The sequence below is a fragment of the Cervus canadensis genome, chromosome 1 (genome assembly GCF_019320065.1).
Source record: "Cervus canadensis isolate Bull #8, Minnesota chromosome 1, ASM1932006v1, whole genome shotgun sequence".
In the NCBI taxonomy this organism is placed as follows: domain Eukaryota; kingdom Metazoa; phylum Chordata; class Mammalia; order Artiodactyla; family Cervidae; genus Cervus; species Cervus canadensis.
In genome coordinates, this window is record NC_057386.1 from 97,350,957 (window position 1) to 97,372,075 (window position 21,119).

General features: G+C 40.8%; 1 protein-coding gene and 1 pseudogene across 1 annotated transcript in view; one reads left to right on the plus strand and one right to left on the minus strand.

The window, feature by feature from the left end:
• The window catches only part of ETFDH (electron transfer flavoprotein dehydrogenase), a 41,287-nt gene that overhangs the window by 15,991 nt on the left and 4,177 nt on the right, over positions 1–21,119 (minus strand). The window contains exons 2-6 of the mRNA XM_043487415.1: positions 7,931–8,071; positions 6,953–7,182; positions 5,197–5,278; positions 4,649–4,767; positions 2,436–2,513 (exon numbers count right to left, since the gene is read on the minus strand). Of these exons, the coding sequence (XP_043343350.1) occupies positions 2,436–2,513; positions 4,649–4,767; positions 5,197–5,278; positions 6,953–7,182; positions 7,931–8,071 (650 nt within the window). The remainder of the gene's footprint in view (positions 1–2,435; positions 2,514–4,648; positions 4,768–5,196; positions 5,279–6,952; positions 7,183–7,930; positions 8,072–21,119) is intronic.
• Positions 12,499–13,752, plus strand: LOC122423770 (annotated as a pseudogene).

Genomic DNA, 21,119 nt, shown 5'->3' on the forward strand with positions numbered 1-21,119 from the left:
TACTGTTTACAATAGCCAGGACAGGGAAGCAACCTAAAGTGTCCATCAACAGAGAAACAGATAAAGACGACGTGGTACACATACATGATGGAATACTACTCAGCCTTAAAAAGGAATGGAACTGTGCCATTTGCAGAGACACGGATGGACCTAGAGACTGTCAGACAGAGTGAAGTAAGTCAGAAACAGAAAAAACAGTGTATATTAATGCATATATGTGAAATCTAGAAAAATGGTACAGATGATCTTACCAACATTTGCAGAGCAGAAACAGACACACAGATGAAGTGAACAAACATATGGCTACCAAGGAGGGAAGGGGAGGTGAAATAAATTGGGAGACTGGGACTGACACATACACAATACTGATACCATGTGTAAGGTAGATAACTAGTGAGAACCTGCTGTATAGCACGGGGAACTCTACTCAGGGCTCTGTGGTGACCTAAACAGGAAGGAAATCCGAAACAGAGGGGACACATGTAAACACATAGGTCATTCACTACGTCGCACAGCAGACGCTAACATTTTAAAGCAACTGCACTCCAATAAAAATTAAAAAGGACAAAGACAATAGCAGTCATTTCTCTACTGAACTACATCTTGGACAAGGCTTAGTCTCTTTTCAATAACAGTCAATAAAAAAAAAGAAAAAAAATAACAGTCAATAAAAAATACTATGTACTACTTAAAAAAAAGTTGAAAATGTAAAAAACAAAACAAAACAAAAAACACACAGAAAACTGAGTTTCTTTAACCAAGTTTCTCGATCCAGAATTTTATTCCCTTTCTGTCGCCTCTGACCTCACCCTGTGCTCTCTGAACACCAATCAACCAGAGTCAGGTGACTTCAGCGGCTATTATGAAAATACCTTTCATGTACTACAACTGCTGTTACAGATCCATCACTAATGTACAAACTCAGACTGTTTCTCCAGTGCGAGATGAACCCACAAACCCTGGAGGCACAGAGTACCTGGCCCAGAGAGTCATAAACCGATGCCCAGAGACATCCCGACTCCCCAGTCAGAGGAAGTGGTTAATCCCAGCTTTTTTTTCCCTCTTGGCCACACTGTGTGGCTTGTGGGATCTCAGTTCCCCGACTAGCAATTGAACCTGGGCCCTCAGCAGTGAGATTGCCAATTCTTAACCACTGGACCCCCAGGGAATTTCCAATCCTAACTTCTTTATTCTTCTGCTTTAAGACACCCTCAGCTCAAAGACCAAGCTGGAGTGGATCTGAGGGGCTTCTTTCCCCATGCTGCCCGGCATCCTGGAATAAACCCTTATTTTGTCATAAACTGTTTTCAGAGTTTTGGCTTTTTGTGCTGCAGGCACACGCCACACTTAGAGAAGCAGGATGAGAGGACAGGTGTCTGCAAAGCTGGCTATGCATCCGAATCCCTAGGGCCAGTTACAAGACAGCTCCGGGGCCCTGCCATAGGACAGGCTGAGTCCTATGACCTCATGTGATTCTGTACAGCCAGGTAAGCCACCAGGAGGAACAGTGAGGCAGTAAGACTTGAGGACTTGGGCACGTGCTTCTCTCTAAGCATGAAGGAGAGAGAAGCAGGAAGACCTGCTGGAGGAAATGCTAGATTAGATGCCCAGTTCTGTTGTATAATTGGAGAAAAGGAGGCGACCCATCTTTCCTGAGGCCCTGACACTACCTGGCACTGTGCCAGCCTTGGCATAACCCTCCAAGATCTCAGCCTTCAAGGGCTTCTAATCTAGTTGAGAAATTGAGACAATAAACAAATATGAATAGACACGTTTGTTTATCAAGATGTTAATCTGTGTTTTGTTCTTGTTATGGGAAAGGAAAGTTATTTTTCCCTTGTCCTTTCCAAGGGACCTAACAGAGCTGAGATCCACGTATTAAGAGCTCTTCTTTTGCAAATTCAAAAATAATTAGCTGTGAAAATTGGAAGGCCATTCAGGCATATTCTGAAAGTGAGAAAGGCAATCAGTCTTATATTTACTAAAAGATGTCAAAGATTCAATCCACATTACTGACAGTAGTGATACAAATGACTCTTGTGCATGGAAGTGGAGGACTGTGGAGGGGAGTTGAGCAGCTGACCCACGTGTGTATGTCTTTTGATTTTCCTTGAACTGGCTATAACATCTTACCAATTCCCTCATGAATGAATGAATGAAATAATATCTGTGACCTGTGTTTGTTTTATATTTATATGAATCATGTTTTTACCTTTTAAGAAAATTGTTCTTAAACATGTTATATCTACTTATCTAAATTATGTTTAATTCAAAGATGTTTATTTTTTAACAATGTGACAAAATTCCACATTAATAACTAAACACTAACATGCACTTAATTAATGTGCAGTTTGTAGCAAGACTAGATCATTGAGTATGAGTTAATTTTATATTTTACTGTCAGTGTGCTGAGCACAAACTGTCCACAGGCTCACCTTTGGTGCACCATCCTTCTGTATCCCTACGTCATTTGTGGCAATTCCTTTCACACTGCCATCTTCATGAAAAAGGACCTAAAATGAAAACACTTTCATTATCACCTAGAGACTCATAACTGCCTTGCAAACAAACAACAAACAGCCTTCGCTTTTTAGAAGGTGAACTTATTCTCTATAGAGACACAGGCTTAAGAATGTTCAGGCAAAAATAAGAGATGTGCTTTTAAGATACTCCCTTCAAGATGCAACAGAACTCAGCTCAAACAGCTGGAAATGGAGGAAATGTCCCCACCTGACGAGGAAGAATGGGAGAGCTACCGAGAGGACACCAGGGAGCCAGGAAGAGGCAATGGGAGGCCGTCTGCCACGTTCAGAGGTCAAGGGTGTGTGTACGGAGCCGGAACTCGGGGCCTGTGACACACAGGACTGTCAGCTGGGGGCACTGAGGACAGTGTCAGGAAAGTCGCTTCCCCAGTGAGCCCAGACCCCAAAACCAAACCCTCAAGCAAGACAAAACAGTGGGGCTGCAGACAGCCCGGGGGGATTAAAGCTTATTTCTGGACCACGAAGAAAGACGGCAAAGCGGTCAGAAGTGTGATTCTGAAGATGAGAAGGAACAACTCTCTGTCTCACTTGGTTTCTGTCTCTTCCAGAGGAAGATGCTCTTTGGACAGGAAAGAACTAGAACTAGAACCTCGTGCCAGAAAGCATGCGAGCGAAAAGCTGAGACCAGAGCCAGCAGCAATGCACGTGACCCCGTGAAAACAAACCCACGCTAGGACAGGGCTGTGGCCTGGACCTGTAGGCGGCCCTGGCAAACAGGAAACTGGGAGGAGAGGAGAGCTGCTGGGGACCATGGATGCCACAAACCACCTACTTGTGGCTTGGACATCGATTCCCATTAAGAACAGTTTATTCGGGAGAAATGCAAACCCAAATCCACGTGTGTGAACTGGGAACACAGAAACTAGTAGCAGGATGTGTAGGGCAGAGGCCCATGTGTTTTATCTGGCTTACATCTACTGTAATGGGAAAAACAAAGATGATTTTAATTTCACTGGTGACAAAAAGAACAACTCCCTCTCCTATCCAGATTCCTTCAGCATTTCCTTTAGAAAACTTGACTGTAAATTCTTTCTGTCTCTCTTAGATATATGGGAATCATGTAAAAAGCTAAGTAAGATTCCTGGTAGGTCAGCATCTTAGTGTTTCTTGGGTCCTCAGAGCCACATCTGACATGTGACCACAGAGGATGGTGTCCGGTCTCCCTGTCTCTGGGGGACAGTCTGGGCTACGTGCCTGCCTCCATGCTGTCACTTGCTACCGGTCAAAAAGATATAGGATGCTTTATTTTTCCTTGGGAGAAAGACGATTAACATGTATGTAGTGGACTGTATCTGTCTGGCTGAGTAAAAGGCTAAGAGTTTTTCTGTCTTGGCAACCTCCCTAGCAGATGGCCTGTAATTGCACTGCACTCTTGGTTTAATGCTCATTCAGTAATAAAACTGCTTCACTCTTGTTTATAATTTGTAGAGGTGATTTTTTTCTGGTTTGGCTGGAGATTTTATTTTTTAATAATTTCCCCAACAACAAGTAGTGAGAATCTATAATGCCATGTAGTTACCAGAGTTATTTTGAAGGAATTATTGGAAGAACAGTTTCTAGAATGAACATGGTAACCTGCCTTGCTGTAACCAGGCTTGAAGTAGTTGATTCACTCTGGGTGCCACATAAAAGGGAATGCATTCAGAGGAGGGCAATGAGAATACTGCAGGAACGCAAAATACGTGACATGGTGGTTGTAAGAATTGAGAATATTTAACCTGGAAAAAAAATCACCAGTGAAGTTTGGGCAGGAGAGCAGGGCATAAGAATTGGAAAGCTGTCCTTGGGGGAGGGCACAGATTTGTTCTACACACTGTAAGAAAGTAAAGAAATGTCTACTCAATTTACAGGAGAGAGCATCACCAACAGTCCGTACATCGGAGGCTTTTTTCATTCTAGGTTGACCAGTCACCTGATGTGGAACAATACCAGGACTTCAAGTAATCTTTGGATTGATCCTGCTAAGACTTCTTCTGATCTTACAACTCTAATATCCTATGGCTTTTTGAAAATATTTATCTATTTACCTCTGTATCATTCTTGGTTTAGTTTCAAAAGGAAAAGAGACCACGTCCTGTCAGCATTAGGAACAGAGAGGCACAAACCTCGGCAGCCGCGTAGCCAGGGTACACCTCCACACCCAGGGCTTCCGCCTGCTCCCCCATCCAGCTCACCAGATGGCCCAGGCGCACGATGTAATTGCCGTGATTGTTCATTGGGAGACCTACAGACAGAGGCTGGATTCAGAAGTCTGCCGATAAGTCTCAAAAACCTAAATACTAAATTTAGAAATTCTAAGGTCTAATTTCTGCATTAAATACACACATCATCTTCTGGCCATAATTTCAATTTATTTCCTAACAATCTGGACTAGAGTTCAAACTATTAAGTTGAAAATAACATTACAGAACTAAATCAGAAACTCCTGATTGCTTTACAGGACTATCTTAATTCTCCTAGACTGGAAGACAAAAAAGCACTGGGCTCTGGTCCTGCTTTCTTTTCCACAAGCTAGCTGTGTAATTTTGGGCAAGTCCTTCAAGTCTCTGGGCCTTTGTTTTCTCATCTGTAAAAGGAAAAGATTTAACCAGATGAAATGTAGTTCCTTCCAGCTGTGGAATTCTGTAAGTCCACAGTATTTATCATTCTTTACCTGGAAGAATTGGCACAGGAATTCTGTATTTCTCTGTTAAAATTCCAAATCTATCTTCTGTTACAGGAGTGTTGAGAGGAGCCTGGAAGCAAAAGGAGGAGAGAAAAGGATGTTTTGTGTTCATATCTGTAAAGGTAAACACAAAATAATAAAATAATGTGTCAAAAAGGAAAGAGAACTGTCTTCCTCACTTTTCTTCCATCACTTCCTTCTGAAAACCTGACACTGTAAACCCTTTGTCTCTTTGAGATGCGTGGGAATCTTTTTAAAAACTAAACAAGCCAGTTTGCATCTCAGGACTGTTTTTCCTGGGGGCTTTGGAGCCACCTTTGAAGTGAACCTCAAGGAGGCTGCCCTCCTGTCTCCCTGCCTCTGTGGAGATCAGGCAGACACTGGCTCCAGTGCTCAGTGGACACAGAAGAGAGGCTTTATTTTTCTTTGGACAAAGACAATTAACAGGTATAGAATGGACTGGATCTGCCTGGCTACATAAGGCTTTGATGTGAAAATTTTTTTCTATTCATATTAGAATTGCTATTTTGTCAATACTAATTCAATGATGCCTATTTCTGAAATACACTGAGGAGAGAAATTAGGCATAATTACAGCATGTCAAGTTTCAAGGAGTTTGCTACTTTAGAAGGAAAAGCATTGTCACTTGTGCTAAGCCCCAGGTCAGCACACCCAGCCTCAGCGCTAACCTCATTCCATCTTAGCCTCTCTGCCAGTCCTCATGAGGTGTCCTCCTGGAGCCCCCGCCTGGGAGGCGACAGCGCCTGAAACAGTGTTTTTGCTTATGACTTCCATGTCCCAACCACGTTCTGTCTGTCAAAACCTCTCCGGTTCTGCTGCTCTTTGGAGCTCCTTTCTGTGTGCTAGATGGGGTGCTGCTCAGAATCACTGAATGAAGCCAATTTGACCTTTAGATTTACTCGGGTGAATTTTGTTTGTTAACCGTCTTCACAACTGTTTATATAGAATATTTAGTATTCACAGATACTAACTAGTCTAACCTTGAATACCTTGAACAGGAATAACATAGCTCATCTCACAGAAGAAAAAACTGGGTTACGCAGAGTATAAGATTTTAACCAAGGTCACACAAATGATGAGCGCAGTAAGACTAGCACCCGGGTTCTAGTATATCTACTAGATATCTCTAGGATATACTAGTATATCTACTAGATATCTCTAGGATATACCAGTATATCTAGTATATCTACTAGATATCTCTAGGATATACCAGTATATCTAGTATATCTACTAGATATCTCTAGGATATCTAGTATATCTAGTATATCTCACCAGTGACGTGTCTGCTTAGGTTATAAGAGGTCTTACTAAAGTATTTCTTTAGAAAATTAGATTACCCTCTTTGGCTTTAGGTATTAAAAAAAATAGGAAAGTTAAAGAACATTTTACTAAGAACAATGATATAAACACCTATGGAATAAGTTAGGAAATACCCTCAAAATAAAAAAGCTGTATTTATTCAAAGACCGTCTCAAGATGTCTTCTCATAAATCCAGTACACAAATACAACATGTAGAAGGCACTATGTGAAAATGAGCTAATTTAAAAATTATTAACTATATTTGATGTTGGTCAATTTTTTTGACCCTTTTAAAATTAAAAACCTATCTACAGTTATCCTCTAAGAGCTAGAACCAGGTGTAAAGGGTTCTCCATATTCCTTTCATCTGGACATGGAAATACAATCAAGATGAGACTTGGTATAAACAACAACTTCTCATACTCCCTTCTCCTTCCAGTCTGGGAACAGCTCTTGTAAAGCTCGTGGATCCAGGCATGCCCCTGAGAGGGTGTGAGCGCCTATCTGAGCAGCTTTCTCCACCAGACACACGCGGATGTCCTTCTCGTGCTGGGCGGCCAGCTGCTTGAGCCGCGCAGCCGCGGACAGCCCCGCGGGACCGGCCCCCACAATCACCACGTCCGCCTCCTCTGCAAACCGCTCCATGTTCACTCCTGGGAGTGAAGAGGGTTGAAACATGCATGACAATTCTGGGATGACTACGACCTGATAAAATCACAAGGTTGGGTTATGAGTACTCACTATCCTTTATAGCATTATTATTTTTTTAAATAAACTTTTTATTTTGTTTTGGGGTACAGTTGATTAACAATGCTGTGATAGTTTCAGGTGAATAGCAAAAGGGGCTCAGCCATACATATACACGTATCCATTCTCCCCCAAACTCCCCTCCCATACAGGCTGCCACAGGCATTGAGCAGAGTTCTCTGTGCTAGACAGTGGGTTCTTGTTGGTTATCCATTTTAAATATAGCAGTGTATACTTGACCATCCCAAACTCCCTAACTATCTGTCCCCCCATTCTCCCCTCCCCCTCACACCCCCCCAAACATAAGTTCATTCTTTGTCTGAGTTACAGCATTATTTATATAAATTGCCCCTCTGCTTCCTGCGAGAGCTATACAAAGTATATTATTGTTTGAGTAGAATGTTCTCTTAGTTTCTGTTTGAGGGCGTTATCTTACTTCAGCTTCCATAAATCAACTTTTATTACTAAGATCTATTAGTGTAAGTTCGCAAATATTTGCTTATCTAAATATTAATGTGTAACAGATTTGATACAGTTACAAAATATTAGGTGATTTTATGCTATAATGAAAAACACAATATCAATATTTACCTCCACAAAATGATACAAAGTGTCTAGAAAGATCTCAACAATTTTACAGAAATGATGACTTACCTTCCCATCGTTTATCCTGATCCCGGGGATAAACAGTATAGTGGGTAGTAATTCGAGGTACAACAGAAGTTGAAGACCATCGTGTAGCACACAGAGGTAGGTAATTTTCCTTAATTTTTATGGCATGAAAGCACTGGTATGCTGCACAAAAATTATGAACAGTATTATTTTTTCAAATAGTTCTTCTCAGGAGTAGTTTGAAAAAATTTTAAAGCACACACACACATAAAACCTAGGATTGGGGATCTGATCTGTTTTCTATTTGTTGTTGTTGAGTCACTAACACTAAGTCATGTCCAACTCTTTTGCGACCCCACAGACTGTAACCTGCCAGGCTCCTCTGTCCATGGGATTTTTCATTCAAGAATACTGGAGTTTTCTGTTAATTAGCCCTAAAACCTTAAAGAATCACTCAACTGTTATAGATTTCAGTTTCCTCATTCAAAAAAGTAAAGGGTTACCAGGTGATCATTAAGGTACCATCTTTTTTTGTTTTTTTTTCAGTCTTGCCACACAGCTTACAAGGTCTTAGCTCCCTGACCAGGGATTGAACCCAAGGCCACGGCAGTGAAAGTTCTGAGTCTTCACCACTGGATGCCAGGAAACCCCCCCACTAAGGTAACTGTGTGAGTCCACGTGACGCCTTCTCTTTGGAAACCTGTTTATCTTCTGGCCACATCAACACTGCAGACATTCAGTCAGTGAGCAGACAGAGCTACACTGCAGAGCCCTCAGCTGGGAGAGGACTGAAGCGGACGGTCCTCTTTCCAAGGCAGGCAGTTCAGTTGGCTTTTCCTCATAAAGCAGTGTTCACAAACTAGAACATTTTAAAAGCTTTTTAATAAGCTAATCTATTCAATTTGCCTTATGTCAAGCTACACCTATAAATAGGATGACTGTATAATTTACCACCTAAACCAGATACTTGGAGAGCACTACAGTGAAAGTGAAAGTCGCTCAGTCATGTCTGACTCTTTGTGACCCCAGGGACTATACAGTCTATGGAATTCTCCAGGCCAGAATACTGGAGTGGGTAGCCTTTCCCTTCTCCAGGGGATCTTCCCAACCCAGGATGGAAGCCAGGTCTCCCACACTGTGGGCAGATTCTTTACCAGCTGAGCCGCAAGGGAAGCCCTTGGTGGTGAGCACCAAGGGGAGGTACTAACGGTTATACTGGGACCATGTGGGCAAACTGCGCGTTAGGGTTGGCTTCATTTTAAATTAAGGGGACCCACCTTCCAACTTAGTTAATGTATATATTCTTTGAGTTAGCAAATAAAATTTTATGGAAAAAAACACAAGTATGCCAAGATTTATCTGCAAGAATGTTCATTAAACTTCCATTGTCCTTAAACCTGCACCTCTCTCCCCTCCGTGCCTTACCTGACGCCGAGCACAGGAGGCCTCACAGACAGAGAAAACTAGTTGGGTGGGAACTGTCTCAGTCCCCGGAAAGAAGTCCTAAAGTCATCTGTGTTGTGTTGGACCTTTGTTCAATCACTCAGGTTACAATAAAGAGAGGTCTTTTCTCCTTACTTAGATGAATCCTTCCACCTGGATGATGAGGCTTTTCCTTCCCATCTTCTTAGAGATACTCCTACTTTAAATATTAATACCCTCTTTTACTCCTGGATCTTCAATGTCTTACGCCCTTCTCTAGTACTCCTCTCCACAGTGGTCCTTCCCTTAATAATAATAAAAATAAAAAGACAGACTCCTTCCTTGGTAATAGCCCTGAATGCTATCAAAACTTACATGTGGAGCTATGGGAGTCTGTCATGGGAGAAGGAATATAATCATCAAAGGAACAGAATAAAGAATTCATAAAAAGGTAGAATACATATAAGGATTTGGTATATGATAAAGATGCCTTTTCAAATCAGGAAGAAGAGATAGTTCTTCATTAAATGGTCAGAGACTGGCAGAAAGTTAGCTCTTTCTTAAAATCAAAATGAATTTCATTTGATCAATGATTTTAATAGAAAAAAGTGAAAGTATAAAGGATTACAGTGATAAATCCACAAATTATTTGATTCTCTGCTTTTGAGTGTGGGCTGAACTTCAGGGTCAGCTTCCAGTGAGTAGAGTGTGGCAAGGAAAGATACTAACTTTACAGTGGAGAACCATGACAGACACTTTGACCAAGTGATCAAGTTTACCATTACTGCAATCAGATACATCAGTATCACATGATGTGATGAGAAAGGTATGCAAATGTATATAAGAGGTGAAAGGCTCCTCACCTCTGTGGCACACCTCCCCCACGTCTACAGTCTTGATCTAATTGTGAGAAATCACCAGACAAACTCAGATCAAGGGACGTTCAACAGAATGCCTGACCAGTGCACACTGAAGGTGTCACGGTCATGAGACACAAGAAAGACAGGAAGCCACACTGAAGTAGGCGTGACATGAGACGACGTGACACCTAAAGCTAGGTGGGGACCAGGCCTGCATCCTGAACAGAAAAAGAATCTGGATAAAGGCCACAGTTTGTTGTATTGATGTTAATTTCTTTACATTTGATGATTATTTTATGGATATGAAGTTATGCTGGATGAAGGATATAATATCGAGAATTCTTCGTGCTATCAGAAAAGATTTTAAAAGAGTGTAAATGCTTGTGACCCTGGATTAGGCAATGGTTTCTTAGCTGTGACACCAAAGCACAAGCAACAAAAGAGAAAATGGATAAACTGTACTTCACTGAAATTAAAATCTTTTGTTTTCAAAAGATATCATGAAAGAGAAACGATAACTCATGGAAGGGGAGAAAATATCTGCAAATCATATCTATGATAAGGGGCTTGTATCTAACATATACAAAGAATGCATTTCTAGTAATAGAAAGACAAATAACCTGATTAAAAACACACAAAGAACCTGAATAGCTGCTTCTCCAAAGAAGATAAACAAATGTCCAATATGCACAGGAAAAAATGATCAATATCATTAACCATCAGAGAAATACAAATCAAAACCACAATAAGATCCACTTGATATCCACTAGTTGGTTATAATCAATAAGACAGACAACAACAAGTGTTGGTGAGGATGTGGAGAAACTGGAACCCTCCCCTACACTGCTGGTGAGAATGTAAACAGTGTAGCAGCTTTGGAAAACAGTCCGTCATTTCCTCAAAATGTTAAGCATGGTTTCCATGTAACTCACTCTTAGGTATATACTTAAGATCAAAGAAAACACGTCCATACAAAACCTTCTACATGAATGTTCATAGGTACATTATTCACAGCAAAGTGGAAATGACCAAATGTCCATTAGTGAATGGACAAATAAAAAGTGACACTGCAATCCTATTCAGCAATAGGAAGAAGTAAACATGGACAGACCTTGAAAACATTAAGCTAAAGTGACTAGCAGCCAGCCACAAAAAGACCACATTAGGGACTTCCCTGGTGGTCCACTGGCTAAGACTCCATCCCACTGCAGCGGGTCCAGATTCAATTCCTGGTCAGGGAGCTAGATTCCATAATGCTGCGACTAAGACTTCACATTCTGCAATGAAAGAGTTCACATGCTGCAACCAAGGATCCTGCATGCCACAACTAAGACTCAGTGCAGTCAAATAAATATATATTTTTAAAAGACCACATATTATATGATTCTATATATATAGAATATCCAGAATAGACTAATTCATAGGGATAGAAAATAAATTAGGTGTTGCCTAGGGCTGGAGAGTTGGGATTGATTTCTAAAGGGTATGAGGTTTCTTCCTGGGATGATGAAAATGTTCTAACACTGTGTGATGGTTGCAGAACTTTGTGGACATACTAAAAACCACTGAATGGTACACTTCAGATGATGTAATGATATGGTATATAACTTACATTTCAATAAAACTGTCATTATGGGAAAGACATTATGGGATTATGGGAAAAATGTTTATAATTTTTAAAAAGAAAATTGGATTTGGGAAAGTTTTTCTAACTATAGTTAAAAAATCTCAAAAATCATAAAATCATTTAACTAAAATTTTAAACATCTGTAAGACCCGTAAATGACATAAACATTAGTGTCTTCTTTGTATTCTCCAGTAGATAGCATACTCCTATTTATTTTCTTTTTTGTGTGCTAAATCTCAGTGCTAGCCTATATATAGGTATAAATATTTGTTGATTGAGTACCAGTCCTTTTTATATTCCTTTTTATCAGAGTACTTACTTATGACTGACTCATGCTATTATGAAACAGGTTAGTCCTGTTTTATTGTAATTCTCTCTGAAAAGGCAGGCTAGAGTCATAAATCATAAGCATTAAAAGGCCAACAAGAGGGAAAGAAAAGCTAAGCCATAGGCTGGGAGGAAATACCTGCAGAAAACATAGCTGATAAAGGGCTAACATACAATGTACACAAAGAACTCGTGTATCGATAATTCAACAAGAAAATAAACAGATCAATTTAAAAACAGGCAAAAAGATCTGGACAGACACCTGGCCAAAACAAATATTCAGACGGAAAATAAGTATAGGAAAAGATGCTAAACACCCTGTTTCATCAAGGAATTGCAAATTAAAACAACTGCAAACTAAAACACCTATCAGAATGGCCAAAATCCAGAACATGGAGAACACCTCTGAGGAGGTGGAGCAGCAGAACTCATTCATTGCTTCTGGGAATGCAAAACGGTACAGACACTGTGGAAGACAGTTTGGCAGTTTCTCGCAAAGCTAAACATACTCTTTTCTTCCCCCTCCCTTAAACTCTTTTATTAAATAATACCTCATGATCCAACATAAGTATTAAAATAACACAATGCTGAATAAAAGGGAAAGTGAAAATGCCCCTTCTCAAAATGTTTCGAGAATAAATGAATGCAGGACTTCCCTGGTGGTCCAATGGTTAAGAATCTGCCTTGCAATGCAGGGATGTGGGTTTGATCCCTGGTTTGGGAACTAAGATCCCACATGCCGCAGAGCAACTAAGCCTATGCCACACCTACTGAGCCCACGTGCTCTGAGGCTCACGTGCCACAACTAACTGAAGCCCATGTGTCCCAACTAGAGAGTCTGTGCATCACAGCCAAGATCTTGCCTGCAAGAACTAAGACCCTACACAGCCAAACAAATAAATCTGACAAAAGAGAATAAATGAGGCCATGCTGCGGTCCCCCCGCCAGCCCTTCCTCCACCTCTGCCACCTCTACACGACCCCCGCCCTCCGTCCCTGAGAGGAGCCATATTCGGTCTCCTCCGCGGCCCGAGGTGCAGCCACGGCAGACAGTGGGGACACCCAGGCGGTGGGCAGCGGCAGCGCGGGCCAGGCCTCCACGGGAGCTGCGATGGCATGATGGGCGCTGTCGGGAGCAGTGGCCCCAGCAGCCCAGCCTCAGGGCCTCTCCGGGACCTCGCACTCATCACGCTCGTCTTGGAGCAGTTCAAGAGCCAGGGCCTGTTTGACACCTTCTGCCCGGACTGCCTGGCCCAGGTGGACAACAAGCCGGCTTACTAAAACTGGAGGCAGAAAGCGGATAATTTTGTTGTCAACACATCTGGATAAGTGGGAATGGAATCCTACTATGAACAAAAACCAGCTGTAAAATGGTCTGAGGCAAGAGTGTGGTTCAGTCAGGGATGCTGGAAGCTGGAGTGGACAGAATTCTTTCTGAAGTGATGGATCCCAAACTAAACCATCTTCTGGCCACAAACGGAAACAGCAATTCATGAATTCCTGGCGGCCCAGAAAAAGGCAGCTATGCCAGCGCCCACCCCAGAACCTAGAAGCCAAGACCCTCCAGCTCCATCCCAGAAGGCTTCCCAAGAATACACCTGCCACATTTTGGAAGCTCCTTTGAATTAACGGTGAAGAACTGGATTCACTTACTACATTCAACTTCAGAAATGAAGACAAGCCAAGGTCCTCACTGACTTCAGGGTTCAATGCTGACTGTGGGGTGTTCAGATAGAAGAGGGATCGAGCAGGGCTGTAGGAAAGTGACCATGTCGGCCCCCACCCGGTGCTGCCATCTGGCCAGCCTGTCCTAGGGGATGACACCCAGCAGACACTACAGCTATATTAAGAAACACCACATCACCTTGGGGTTGTCCTGAAAGTAACCTTTGTTACTTAAGAGACTGTGTAGGGATTTTAGCATTTGTGCTTCAGGATAAGCAGAAGCTACAGTGAAGCAACACAACCAGTCTCAAAGATGCAGTTTAAAAGAATGATAGTAAAGGTTAGCCAGCAGTAGGTATTTGACAATGCTTATTTGATACTGTTTCTCAAAGTTGCAAATCAGAGTGTACAAGCTATTAGTACCAGATAGCTGTAAAATTGTTGCTACCCTCTTTACATAACTCTTGTAGCTTCTGCTTCCTTTCCACTGTCAGTCAGTTCAGTTCAGTCGCTCAGTCGTGTCCGACTCTTTGCCACCCCATGAATTGCAGCACGCCAGGCCTCCCTGTCCATCACCAACTCCCGGAGTTCACCCAAACTCATGTCCATCAAGTTGGTGGTGCCATCCAGCCATCTCATCCTCTGTCGTCCCCTTCTCCTCCTGCCCCCAATCCCTCCCAGCATCGGGGTCTTTCCCAATGAGTCAACCCTTCGCGTGAGGTGTAAGAGGTGTCAAAACATGGGACCCTCGAATGGGACCCTTGAGTGCATGAGGAAATGCAGAGTTGGGGGTAGGGAAAAACATTTGCAGACTCTGTCCAGGGCTTCTTCCTATCCTGCAAGGGCTAGTGAGTCTTGGGTGTGTTTATTTTATTCTCACGTTTGTGTTTTTTAGAAGGTGAATAAGTGGCTTAAGTTTTATAATTAAATCATTTGATACTCTGAAAAAAAAATGAATGCAAGATAAATTATATACTCTTTAGAAGAGCATATAAGATCTCTTACTATCTGAACCCAGTTTATCTTTTGAAACTATTTTCCACCATTAATCTATTAAACACATTCCCAAATACTGCATTTTTTTAATACCACTAGGCCCTTTGCTTGCTATTTTGCTGTTTTTTTATATTATTATCATGGTCAACTATATATAACATAGGATTTATTATTTTAACCATTCTTAAGTGGATAACTTGCTATTTTCCTTGTCTGGAATTTTAAGAAAAAAAAATTTTTTTTTTTTTTGGCTGGGCAGCAAGGCATGCAGGATCCTAGATCTCAGACCAGAGACAGAACCTGTGCCCCGTGCAGCGGAAACGCACAGCTTTAACCACTGAACTGTTGGGAAATCCCCTCTTTGCCTGGAATTTTCCTTCACTTTTCTATACTGGTTAAACTTCCTTTGGAAATTTTGAAAACTCTTCTTGATAGTTCTAACCCCCTCCTTGCTCTTGTAACACATTGTACAGGATTGTCTTATCTGTCTCCTCTCAGCTCATGGGTTCCTCAAAGGCAGAGATGGTCTGATTTATCCTGAAAACCTAGTGCCCGTTGCTGGGGCTGAGCAAAGAAAGTGCTCCATCAACTCTTCCTACACTTCTTTGTATCTCTGATACTTGCTTCTGAAGCTAAACATACTCTTAACATAGGATCCAGCCATTCCTATTGCATTCGGCATTCACCAAAATGAGTTGAAAATTAACATCCATACAAAAATCCACCAACAAAATGAACAAACTCTAGAGCTCTACTGTACAACACTGCACCTATAGTCAACAACATACATTTAAAATTTTGTCAAAGGTGTGTATGTCATGTTGTGTTCTTATCACAATAAAATATCCAGAGTTTAAAAGATTCACCTGAATGTTTATAGCAACTTTATTCATAACTATCAAAACTTGGGAGATGTCCTTTAATAGGTAAGTGATAAACAGACTGTGGTGCACCCATACAATGGAATGTTAATCAGTGCTAAAAAGAAATGAAGAGACACTGGAGGAAATGAAAATGCATACTGAAAATGCTATATCCTTTATGATTCCAACTCTATGACATTCTAGAAAAGGGACAGTAACAGATCAGTGGATGTCAGGTGTTCAGAAAGAGGGAGGAAGGGATGAATATGTGGAAAAAAGGGGATCTGTGGGGCAGCAAGGCTATTCTGTATGATGATGTTATTAATGGAGGATATGTGTTATTACACATTTGTCAGAACCCACAGAATGTACAACACAGAGTAAACCTGATACAAACTCTGACCTTTAATGTATCGACACTGGCTCCCCAAGTGTGACCCATGTACCACACCAATGCAAGATGTTATCAGGGGATGGGAGAAAGTTAGAAGGAAACCGTGTACTTTCTGCTCAGTTTTTTTTTTTTTTTAATCTAAAGCTGCTAAAAGAAATAACACTTATTAACTGAAGAAACAAACAAAAAAGACAACACAGAATAAGGCAGAGGCCAAGTGAACAGACGCTGGAGTTTGTCTACTCTGTGTTTGAATTCAGCAAGTTATGAACTCTCCCCACTTCATCAGCTCTGAAGTTTATTGTCAACCTTTGCCTAGAAAACACTATTGTGCAGGACCCAGTACGTCTCACACAAAGCAAGTGACTAATACACATCTGTTGACCTGACAGGTACCCTCCTAATCACAAGTGACTAATACACATTTGTTAACCCAATAGGTACCTTCCTAAGTACAGTTTTAACTGTCACCCAGGAATTCGCAAATCTCTGGTTTATTTTCCTAAAACTAATTCCTGGATTATAATGATAACAATGAGGCCTTTCTCAGTTTTTGTCTCTCATAGGGAAGCATCTGTCTGCATGTGAACGAGTTTCTAAACATGGAACAATAAATAAACAGTGAATCTCAACAAAGGTTTTTTTGCATTTTGAATTTGGAGTATATAATAAAATTTATATTTTCATGAGCATATATAACAGTTATGAATCTTCAATTTTATTACCACATGGTACTCTTTATGACTTTATGAGACATGTGGGGCAGCTACAATCCTCATTTACAGCAGAGAGAGAAATTCAGATGACTGCAGCCAACCTAGTCTCTATCCTTGCAACACCAGTCAAACTCTGAGGCTACAACTGGACTTGACCTGGTCTCTGAAGTTACAGGACCTGAAACTAGCTGTTTCCTTCCTCCCTCCCTTCCTCTTCTTGCTTTCCTTCTTTTCTGATTAAAAGGAGATGTCAGCCTGGCAAAGGCTAATTATTTATATTCTTACGCACTCAACTGCATAACATTTATTTTTATGCTTCATTCTTTCCAATAAAATGAATTTTTAAAAAGTAAAACCTAGCATCAGACAATCAATTAGATTATGATGAACACAGGAGGGGAAGAGGTTTGAAGCACTGAACCCTAAAGCCTCTTAAACACTAAAAATCTGTTTTCTGAGAGTCACTCTTTTATTAAAAAAAAAAAATCAAGGTATTAATTTTCTCTACTTGCAGCATACTAAAAACTATAATGTTGGGAATAACTTTTTAAAATCTACTTATCCCTTTTTACTTTTACTAAATCTTAAAAAAAAAAAGGTAGATAAAAATAGTATGGGAGAGCTCAGTTCCAGAGTTCAAATAGAGTATTATTATCATCATTTAAAAGAATACTTATTTACTATAAAAAAACAAATTTTTTGATGCATTGTAATTCAGCATACAGAAGTTATCATTTGCTTTTGAAATCTAATGATTCGGTACCAGACAAAACTGTAATTCCATTGCTTATATAGCTAATACTTTTCTTAAAAATATCTGGAACTAGGTAGTCTAATTTCCTTCAGAGGGTTAAAAAAAGTCACAACCTTTACCCCTTTTCTGAATACAAACCTGACACTTAACTTTAGAGATTTAACACTTAGACACCTTGACTAAATTTTGGTAAAGAAGTGAGGTCAAAAAGTTCAGAGAACTTATGATACACCATACAAAATCACACTGATGGCAATTCTGTGTCCATCTCTTTGATGTCTGTAGTCCTAACACCAGGCCATGAAAACAGCAATGATTTAGAGACCCAGTGAAAACAGAAATAGTAATTTTGGTGGGATTTGGATAGCACCTGACCCAAGAATGATTTCAATTAAATTAGGAGGAGGGCAGATTGCACCTGATTACTCTATTCTGAAAAACATAAAGCATATTGTGGACAAAAAATGTCACCTGCTAATTTAAGTATACAAAAGATGTTGAGGCCATCAAGCCATCAGCCACAGCTGCTGCCTCCAACAGTACACCCTGAGGGGATTCAGAATGGAGAAAAGCAAGGTGCTGGCCCTAGATAGTAAAGATGCCTGTCAAAGGAATAACTGCAATGAGCCCAGACTCTTGCGTCTTCCCATACAGAGAAAAGTGCTAAATTCATTAATTTGAGATGTCTAGTTTTCTCTAATTAGCAGTAACCTTTTGATGTTCCAGCTACCTGGATTTTCTGTTTTTATTCCCTGGCCCTAAACTCCTGTATATCCTGGCTCTTCTCGTAACTCTCTGGAACAGTCCTTCAGAGCTATCTCAGAGGCTGTCTCTTGGGTTTAAGCCCTCAGCATGTCTGTTGATCATATCAGGCTTCCCTGGTGGCTCAGTGGTAAAGAATCTGACTGCCAATGCAGGAGACACGGGTTCAATCCCTGAGTCAGGAAGATCCCCTGGAGAAGGAATTGGCAACCCACTCCAGTATTCTTGCCTGGGAAATCCCCTGGACAGAGGAGCCTGGTGGGCTACAGTCCATGGGGTCGCAAAGAGTCAGACATGACTTAGCAACTGAGCATGCACTCGTGTCTGCTGAATAAAACATAACGCTCAACTTTCAGGTTTTGTTCCCACCCCCCACTAGTTGACCTGACTAGTTGGTGACCCCAAAAGGACCTAGAGCTGACGTCTGTCCTTCACCTGAACTCTACAAGGAAAGAGAGCCCTGGTACCAGCAGTGGCCTCTCCTGCTCACCCACCTCCCTGGAGAGCCAAGACGAATCTGGGTGACTCTTTCCTGATTCTAGGCGCTCCAGACTATTGGTTGATGCTTCTGAGTTTTATCTGGTGAAGTATAATAGGTACCTAGCTGCCCAGATGAAAGATATTGAGTTGAAAGCTCCCTGGCTGAAAGACACTGAGTGCTCTGGACTGGGTGATTAAGTGAGAGGCTGGCCTAACATCTTTGCCTCCAGTTAACATTCCAGCCAGGTTTATCTATATACAAAACTTATACTTCCAAGTACTTACTTAATTGGGAATTACAGGAAATCATGCCTTGAAAATGACTAAGATGGGGTTCTTTCATTGTGTACAGAGTTAAGTCAGACAAAGCCAGCTTGATAAAACATCTTTTCAGAATTCTGACCTAAAACAAACAAAAGCCCTCTAGGAAGAACTTGCATTTCTCTGTGTCTTTGCCTACTTGCCTAAATGCCTACTTGATCCTTGGTGGTGTACAGGGTGGGGGTGGGGGTGTGTGTGTGCATGTGTGTGTGTCCTGAAACTTGGTCTCTGCCATCCAGAAGGTACACATATGGTGTACATCTGTCAGCCAATCAAACAGACTGAGATTCTGCACAGTCTGTTGTCCACTGTGCCAACTCCCAGGCACTTCGTAATCTTAACCTTTATTGTGTCAGCCTTCATTTCCTTAGACTACTTTGGGGAGTAAAGCTTCTGGATCTTGTTTAGGTGGCATCCTCCACACTCTCTTGTGGGGAAGCCTCTTGCATGTTATAGGTTTGAGTCACTATTAACATATAGCTCATTAATGGCCAGATGATGATCTTTTAAATGGAAAAACTTAAATTGGTAAATTTTTAGAGAGCTCTCATAACAAGCACTGTTTTATTGGTACCCGTGAAAGAAGCAAATTAGAGGGTGGGAAAACACATATAATGATTAACCTAAGAACTCCTTTAAAACAAACAAAGAAAAAAAGTTTGGGAAGACTTATTTGTGGTCTCTGCTTCCCCTCAATGGGTCTTATAGATGCTAATAAAAGCATTAGAATAATTAATGTTAAGATGAAAGTTAAAAAAAAAAAAACGGAAACGGAAGTCTACAGACTTCTTCCCAACAAGATGAAAATTTTTAAGGTACTTGTTCCCCCAAAATAAAGAAATCTATAGATGGTTGTTAATAAATGGGATAAATAAGACAGGTGTTAATGGCATTAAAGCAAAAAGTTTTGATGCAACACTAAGTAAAGATGAATGAGCCAAAGGGACACCCTGTTGGTTCCCAGTATTAATGAGCCCCAAACAAGTCTGCTCTACTTACCCAGTTTAAAAAATATATACCCTTAAAAGGCTGGGAAAAAAATTATAATTAGCTATCTGACCAACAATTAGTTGCGGCAACAGTTAGACCTATTAGTCAAGTTACAAGACTGACAAGAGGGCTTGTGTCCCTTGGCTCAATCCCTCACTAGGGATCTGAGTCTTTTATACAAAATAGATAAAATGGTTGGAGAATGTAAGAAAGGAAAGCTTCTAGGACTCCTTTTAAGACCAAAGCTTGTTGACTGGGTTCTAATGGGAACCAAAGTTAAAGGTATAAAAGTTGACAGAATTGGGATGAAAGTTTATAAAAATAGGTACATTTAAATAAGGCTTTATATAAGATGTTTACAAGTCTTCTGCTGAATTATATTGTGGGATAGACATGTTTCACTGGGCTTCCTCTGCTTGGTATTATAAGACAGGGTATTTGAATCTGGCCCTCAGAAAATATTATTTAAACATATGAAAGGAAACCAATATGGTTACCTGAGCCAAGACAATATAAAGTAAAAACTGGGAACTAATATTCAGGGGCTAAAAAAATAATAGACATTTTGCTCTGGGTCTAACCTGTGTTCTCAAAAGAGGGGCTTTGTCAATGCCTCATGCAAGTTTTTGAAGGCATGACAAATTAAATCCTAAAGTTCTATAACCCAGGACTCTTTTGTGATTTTCAGTTTAGCTGGAAATCTCTGATACAAAAGCAAATCAAAGTAAGTATAGTTGGGCAAATCAACCTTTTAATATCAGGAGCTACTGTATCTTGCAAGTCTCTACAGATCAGAAATGTAAAGACAGCTCCCAAAGAACTGAGACTGAGCCTAATTAGCTCAATCAAATAAAACCTGGAATGGAGTAGGGGAAATGGGAAAAAGACCTTTTAAAACTCGAACTGTTGGAAAGGTTCCCTCACCCAAAATCTAATTCTTAGCCTCCTTAAGGGTTTATCAAGGACAAATATAAATCTGAAGACTTTTCTACAAATAGTGAAGTAGTAATCTGAGCAAACAAATTTATCTTATTCCAACTGTTACTTATAAACTT